At 38.4% G+C, this 8,146-nt stretch overlaps 1 protein-coding gene across 1 annotated transcript; it reads left to right on the forward strand.

The window, feature by feature from the left end:
- Positions 1-894: 894 nt before the first annotated feature.
- tubd1 (tubulin, delta 1) lies at positions 895-7,715 on the forward strand. The gene is made up of 8 exons (XM_038285527.1): positions 895-1,152; positions 1,220-1,367; positions 2,890-3,106; positions 3,585-3,816; positions 5,570-5,734; positions 5,851-5,982; positions 7,226-7,409; positions 7,503-7,715. The coding sequence occupies exons 1-8, from the start codon at positions 1,002-1,004 to the stop codon at positions 7,603-7,605; spliced, it is 1,332 nt and encodes a 443-aa protein (XP_038141455.1). The 5' UTR covers positions 895-1,001; the 3' UTR covers positions 7,606-7,715.
- The last annotated feature ends 431 nt before the right edge of the window (positions 7,716-8,146 follow it).

An 8,146-nucleotide genomic window follows, 5' to 3' on the forward strand; every position in this document is an offset into this window, starting at 1 on the left:
CAAAATCATATCTTTCAATATAAAACAGCCATAATTTACTTCATGTTTAGTTTAGTTTAATTTATCATAACGGGAATAACCCCACGTTGCTTTTTCATACAATAAGATGTCTGTACGTGGTTTACCTGTTTCAAACAGGAGACACTTTCTGCAAGAAGAGGAGGCATCTACAATATAATTATAGATAATTATAACGCTTCACTATCACAATAATGTAGACACGAGATTGCTTTTCTTCTAGTTATAGTATTTGTCCTTGTTTAAAAAAACAAAACAACAAGAATGTTCTTAAATGCAGCTACAATCTGGTAGGATTGTATAAAAACCTACAAAGACAAGGTAAATGTTTCATTAAAAACGAATACAAATATATTAATGGAAAAACTATATTACTAATTTATGAAATTAAAAAAGGCTTTAATCATAAGATAGGGAAGGACATATGAGGAAAAACCTATTGCCTTTCCATACAGAGAACACTTCCCAAAAGATAAAGGCAACGAAAGAAACGTAAAACAACCACAAATGTGTAAATGCATACTAGAAACATTTTCGAGTATATGAAAGAAATATATATATATGTAAAAAAAAAAAATCTATAATCTTTTTGCTGCTGTAAACACCAGAATTTCCCCATTGTGATTTCTATTCTATTCTATTCTATTCTATTCTATTCTATTCTATTCTATTCTATTCTATTATCTTCTAAACATGAAGGTATCACAATAAAGACTTCGATAATATCAATTTCTTTTAAAGTGTCTTTAGACAATGCTAACTTTGACCACAGAGGTTGAAAATATGGATAGATATCTTGGTAATAGCTGAAGAACATCGGGAAATAAATGTGCCAAACTGGAATTTTATTCTGAAATATTCGACAGTCGCAACCGGAAATGACGTTTTGACTTTTAGCGCCGCTTCCAAAACAGCGACAGTGCGCTGACCTGGAGCCTGAGCCAGATGGCCTAATGACCTGAGGCCCCCCTCCGTGGTTAAAGATGTCGGTGGTAACGGTCCAGCTCGGTCAGTGTGGTAACCAGGTGGGACAGCAGCTGTGTGACGTCATGTGGAGCGATGCTCAGCACGCGGAGGGAAAAACATACAGCTCGGTCAGCTGTGAGCGCTTCTTCCGGCGGACCTCACAGGGAGGTAAACACGGGGCCCTTTAACGATCGCTGTCAACTTGGCACATTTTGAATCTGTCCTTGTGTCCCAGACTTTGAGGCCCGGGCGGTGCTGATTGATATGGAGCACAAAGTGATCAAGCACAGCATGAACAAGGCTGAGAAGTGTGGGAGATGGAGGTATGGAGAAACTTCCCACTTCAGCCAGAAACAGGGCTCTGGAAACAACTGGGCCAATGGGTGAGATGTGAACCAAACTCATAAACTGAAGGTATATGTAGTGAAAATGATGCATAGCAACAATAACTCAGAAAAAGAAAACAGTTGGGGTTGTGTTTGTTCCCGCCCCTGAATTACATAAAGACCATAAAATTAGTTTTCCTAACTACTTCCTAACTACTTGCTGTGTGCTTACGGTCATTGTCCTGCTGGAAGATTAAACTCTACCTATAGAGCTTCTAATAGCCTTTCTTCCACTATTCCTCTGTAATTAGCTAAATTTCCTCAACTGTCCCACCAGAGATACTATAACACCAGGCATGTTGTATCAATATTTGTTTTTGGTTGGATATTGGTTTCAACTTTAGAAAATCAAAAGTCAACATTGAAATGTCAAAAGCTAATGTCATTTAAACGTATCCATCCATCCATCCATCCATCCATCCATCCATCCATCCATCCTCCCTCCCTCCATCCATCCATTGTGGAAAACGACTCGTGAAGTTGGACCAGCTAGAATAGCAAGGTGCGCAAGAACACTGCGACCCTTTTCCCACCTGGATCCCCACTATATTTAGCCCTCATGTCCCTCCGCTGTCAGACAAACCTGCCCCCACTTCCACACCGCCTCGGCCCTATCTAGACCCATAGGTAGTTCCTGATTTTCCCCTTTTGCGTTGTGGTGTGGAATAAACAGTGCAGACCACGCTTCAGTATTGAGCATAAATAAAAAATGTTTGCTTCACACCTGCGACAAGCTCAGTGCGGCACACTGCTGCAGGAGCATAACCAGCCCTTTATCCGGATCAAAGGGGTAGCAGCTTCAGCAGGGAGGCCAACAAGTCCCACTCAACAGCCACTTGGGTGATCTCCTCTAGGGAAAGACCAAGGCGCTCTCAGGCCAGCTGAGAAACATAGCCCCTCCAGCGTTTCCTGGGTCTCCTCCCGGTGGGACGTGCCTGGAACACCTCACCAGGGAGGCATCCATCAGGCATCCTAACCAGACACCCGAGCCACCTCTGCTGGCTCCTCTTGATGTGGAGGAGCAGCAGCTCTAATCTAAGTCCTCCCTGTATGACTGAGCTCTTCCCCTTGAGAGAGAACCCAGACACACAATGGAGAAAACTAATATCGGCCGCTTGTATCTGGAGTCCTGTTCTTTCGTTCATTAGCCAAAGCTCATGACTATTTATGAGAGTAGGAACGTAGATCGACCGGTGAATCGAGATATTTGCCTTATGACTTAACTCTTTCTTCACCAAACTTTAAGTTTTCAACATCAATCTGACGCTGTCATTTCATTGGTTTCAAATTGTGTTGGCTGGTAGCAATATCCAACGTTTGCTCAACGGTGATTGCTAATCTTCAATTGATAAAGGATTTAACATAAACGTAGTCTGACACATTTGACCAAAAGTTTAGTTTTAAAAGACAGATAAAAGGTATATGATAGCAGATTTTATTTAAGGGTATCAGAGTAAAGATGTCTTAGTGCCAATGCCTAAAGCCTTTTCAGATCATTAGTAAATGCTCATCTATCCAGGTATTGCGTCCATGGCCCTCGTCACAGAGACGCGTTGGAGGAGCTGGTGAGGAGGGAGGTGGAGCACTGTGACATGTTGGCAGGATTCCTCCCTGTGATGAGTGTTGCTGGAGGAACGGGGTCAGGAGTCGGTACTTTCGTCACTCAGTGTCTCCGAGACGCGTACCCTTCATCGTTTGTCCTCAACCACCTCACCTGGCCATATGGGACTGGGGAAGTATGTCCAGATTTCCTGTTTTCACCAAATAGGCTCTCCTGAGTTTAACTGTTCGCTATTGGATAAAATGAAAACAAAGTTGGTTAATAAAAGGTCAGCGTAACCGTTCTTTTTATTTAGAAAACAAACCTGCTAAGCCAGCGTAGGTCTTTGCAATGTGTCTATTATTCTGTACCGATCGGTCTTCACAAAATCTAAAACATTGTTAAATGTCAGCTCAAAACAATGAAGATTTCAAAGTTTGCAAAACATAATGATGATAACATTTCAGAACAGAATAGAATAATCTTTTATTGACGCCCCATTGGGGAAACTCCAGTGTATATCAGAACAATGTTCTAATACAGTTAGAGAAACAAACAGATGAACTTTGTTAATAATAAAAAAAACGACTAGAAAAAAAAAATGGAACAAGAAAATAAGTAGGAACTAGGAAGGGTAACATGTCCATCTATGTGATCATTTCTCTACTTTTCAGGTGATCGTCCAGAACTATAACTCTGTGCTGACGCTGGCTCACCTCTACCAGCTATCCGATGCGATCCTGGTGCACGAGAATGACACAGTGCACAGGATCTGCAGCCAGCTGCTGAAAATCAAGCAGATCTCTTTCAATGACATCAACAGGGTCATTGCTCACCAGCTGGGTGGGGTCCTGCAGCCCACACTGACCCCCGACTCCTGTGGAACTTACAGCAGGCATCCTGTTGGTAAGAGCAGAACGCTAGGAGGTTTCTACCCAGTCTGAAAGGGTTTAGGATTAGATTTCACTTTATTGGTATGAAAGGAATGGAAACAGGAGCCTTTATGTTGTGAATTTATAGTGAACTGTAGTGTTTAATATTCAAAAGTGAATTTAATGCACTGAAGTTTCTAAAAAAGTTGAGTTTGTAAAGGAGAATTTTTCATGACGTTTAAGAACCCTGCCTACTTTCCACATTTATTGTTCTACAAAATGAAAAAAAAATTATTTGATTTGAGTTTAGTTTGATTTTTATTCAGAAGCATGAAAAAAACAAATTCACATTTTTGGCTGAAAGGCTTAGGTTGAAACAAAAGCTTAAGGATGCCTGACTTCTTACCACAAAACTAATATACACTTCAATAAATAGGAAATAATTTAGTAATAATAGAAGACATATTTACGGAAGAGGATTAGGGCTACTGAAAAAAAAAAAAAAGGTTAACTGATTTTAAAATTTTATTTACCGTAAGTTTAACATGGGAAAAAAGTAAAAATTCAGACTTTTTTTCAGAATTCTGATTTAAATCTCAGAATTCTGACTTTTTTCTCAGAATTCTGACTTTTTTTCTCAGAATTCTGACTTTTTTCTCAGTACATAATTAACTTACAATGACACTATTCAAAATATGATATGCACAGAATTTTTTAAACTAAGACAGGATGTACATGACTTTAACTATGGCAGAAATACATTACTTTTTGACTTTTTGTAAGATGAATTTAGATTTATCTCTAAAGTTATATTTACTTTCTGGAATAGAAAACAACTTCTGGATACAATCTGCTAGTGATTTTATGGTTATTTACGATTATTATTATTATTATTATAAATGGCTCTTTTTTTGTAGCACCACAACCTTTTCTGTCATTGCAAGTTTTTCCCCATAATTCCACATATGTTGAATAACAGTGTATCAAAGAGTAATAGATTAAAAGCAAACCTTTGAAATGAAGCACATTCTTTGTTATATGCAAAGTTGCTACTTTTTCCCTTTTAAATATTCTATATGCTGTTTACAATAATTATTTCCAAAAATGTTGTCTCATAATCTCTTTCACTTTCAACATCCAAACTCTTTAGATTCATGTCAGCATTATTTACTTTTTTGTTTCCAAATACCATCAATTTCGTCTTTATCTGCTTTTAATAATTTTTTACATCAGACCAGACTTTTAGTATTTCCAGCTCTTTTTCGATTGTGTATATAAGTTTTTTATTGAACAATACATTTTAGCATTTTCAGCAAAAATAATACTTTTCAATAACTCAGAAACCTTACAGATATTATTTATAAAGACAATGAATAATTTCGGGCCGATTACAGAACCCTGTAGCACACCACATGTGATCTGTCTAAGTTGTGACCTTGTTCAATTGATTTGTACATACTGATGCCTTTTCTTGAAATATTTTTTACTACATAAATTCACGTTTATGTAGTGTACATCTACAGCTGTTTAAACAATAAAGTTTGATTTACAGTATCAAAAGCTTTCCTTAAATCAATAAAAATAACAATAGAATATTGATATTTTCTCTTGCTTCTGCTACTTCTTTTACTATTTGTATTACCACATACATAGTTGATCTATTTTTTTTCTAAATCCATGTTTTTCACTTAATATTTTATTTGTATAGGTATTATATATATATATATACATATATCATCATATAATAACCCAATATCTCATATATCATTGTGGCCACCGTTCCTAAGGCGACTTGGTGAGTGCTCTGGCCTGCCACCCGGAGTACAAGCTGCTCAGCGTGTGCACCATCCCTCAGATGTCCAGCTCCTCCATGGCCTTCAGCACGTTCAGCTGGCCGGCGCTGCTCAAACACCTGCGGCAGATGCTCATCTCTAACACCAAGATGGAAGAAGGCAGGTTTAGTCGAAACAAAAGATTTCTAGCTGATTTATACCCCTCCCCCTAATATAAAAAGATATTCATGGTGATGGGTACTTTGTTAACTGTGTTAACGGTTGTGTTGCGTTAGGTATAGACTGGCAGGTCCGACCACCTCCAGCCTCAGCAGGGCGGACCGGCAGCCTCGCCACTGGCAGCTTTAACACCTCCCTGGCCAACCTGCTCATACTGAGAGGGAAGGATGTCTACAGTGCAGAGACAGGTCAGAGACACAAGAAGTTGAATCTAATCGTAGAAAAGTATTTTATGGTTTTTATGTGACAATCTGAAAAGTGCCTAAATAAAATCTAATGCAATCTTTTGGCTGTAGAAGTCATCTAATGCATTAGTAGAGTCCCTCTCTGTAAAGCCATGTTGTGAGAGAGCCCTGTTTGCGTTCTGCTACGAGTCTTATGGCGGATGATGTAAACTTTTGGAAAAAGGTGAGGAAAAAAAAGTCAACCTTGAAATAAATGGCCCATGCTGTGTTAAATTTCAACACCCGCTTGAACACTATTGCTCCTAAAATGTTGCTGGCAATATGAACATGGATCAAAGCTATAATCGAAAGGTTGTGATCAGGGCAAAGGGTTAATACAAGGCTAAACACACATTAAAGTAAGAATCTTTGGCAGAAATTAAGACATTTAAAATGTATCTTTACACATTCTCTCTGTTTAGTGTAAAAAAGGCTTTGACAGGTTTGCAAAGAAGGAAATGTAAAGATGTCAGTCTAGATTAGCAAAAATTGTGGAAGAAAACAACCAAATGGCACAAAAATCTAAACCCAAGAAAGTTTTTTGTATTTAATTTCAATTAGAACAAAAGGGTCAAAAACCTGAAAAATCCAAGGAGCTGTTTTACTTTCCTTTCCAAAGAATGTGATCTCTCTGGAGCTGCAAGCTGTTTTCATCCAAAAGTCCAATAATAATGTATCAATTTCTCTAATTTTGCAGTTTAGTATTTTTTTCTTATGGAAATGCATTTTAATTGTTTTCTTTTTCTTCTTAAAGAAAAACATAACTGTACACTCTTGTGAATATTGAAGCCAATCAAGTCCTTTCATTATGAAAAATAAAATAAGGAATCCTTCTGACCTTCCCATATCTGTTTCCAACTATAAAGGTCCTAACTGGTAAAAATGCTGTTTTACTGCCTGGCTCAGTCATTTATGGACATTTAATGCAGAAATGACACCAACATTGGGTTAAAACAGACAGATGGACTGTTTGATTTAGATCCTACTGCATTTTTTCCCCCATCCTTTTTATAATTTAAGTGAAAGTTGTTAAGGGACACCATACAAATGATTCTAGGATGATATATTGTATGTTACACACCCAGCTGCCAGTATTTGCTGCTCTATTGCATCAAATCCTTTAATAGAACTATAATATGACTACATGTTTTAAAAAGTGAATGACACCTAGAATAGGAGAAATTCTTTGTTTTCTTTTTCTCCCCAGGCGCCTTTGAAGACTCAGCCATTTATACATCCTGGCTCCCACCAGAGGAAGCGTTCAGCCTGTGGAAATCCCCCGTTCCCTTCAATAAGTATGAGAAGTCTGCTACGCTGGTTAGTAACAGCCAGGCTCTGCTCAGACCTTTGGATGACATGGTGAGAAAAGCCTGGAACATGTTTGCTTCCAGGTGAGTCAGTCCTGCGTCTCTCTCCTTTTAAACAAAAAGAAAAGAAAAAAGTTCCATCATTTTTCTCTAATCTGGATTCATTTGTCGATGCAGGGCCTACATCCATCAGTACGATAAATTTGGGATATCAGAGGAGGATTTCCTGGACAGCTTTACATCTCTGGAGCAGGTGATCGCCAGCTACTCTCAGCTCTAGCAGTGAGAGAGGCAGCGAGCACAGCCATGGACTGATTCCTATTCTATAAATAATTCTGGTTTCTGCTTTTTAAAATCTAATATGTAGATAAAATTATTTTTTTAAAGTTTTTTGAGTGTGTTTATTTTTTATGGAATGAACCTTTTTGTTGAGCCACAGTGGGAAAAGATGTCCAGTCTGCGCTGTTGGAGTCACTCATGGCTGAAAGTTTCAGTAGGTAAAATGTCGATCTTTCTTTTTTTTTTTTTTAAAGGATCCAGCAATTTGCTCAGACATACTGGATATCAGACTGAACCAAATCAGGACTGATGGATTAATCTCCTGGAACTAGCCTCTTTTCTAACCATTCTCAGCTCATGGCAGTGATTTTAGGCAGAATTGTAACTCAGTCCTCACACATGGACAGTCTTAGGATGACGCGGCTGAACCCATGAGATCTCTGTCTCTTTTCCAACTGATGTGAAGTGAAGCTTCACCAAATAAAATAACTTCCCCTCAGTTGTACGCAGACCATTCTGTCTTTGCTGCCCTTCTTAGAATG

This window comes from Cyprinodon tularosa, unplaced genomic scaffold (genome assembly GCF_016077235.1).
Source record: "Cyprinodon tularosa strain WSP-4 unplaced genomic scaffold, ASM1607723v1 ctg211, whole genome shotgun sequence".
Classification (NCBI taxonomy): Eukaryota; Metazoa; Chordata; class Actinopteri; order Cyprinodontiformes; family Cyprinodontidae; genus Cyprinodon; species Cyprinodon tularosa.

What these genes read in the sequence shown, in the direction of transcription:
- tubd1 (XM_038285527.1), top strand. Translation starts at nt 1,002, where the DNA reads ATGTCGGTGGTAACGGTCCAGCTCGGTCAGTGTGGTAACCAGGTGGGA. An exon ending in CCGGCGGACCTCACAGGGAG is followed by an intron (nt 1,153 to 1,219) that starts GTAAACACGGGG and finishes CTTGTGTCCCAG; the next exon opens with ACTTTGAGGCCCGGGCGGTG. An exon ending in TAACACCAAGATGGAAGAAG is followed by an intron (nt 5,735 to 5,850) that starts GCAGGTTTAGTC and finishes GTGTTGCGTTAG; the next exon opens with GTATAGACTGGCAGGTCCGA.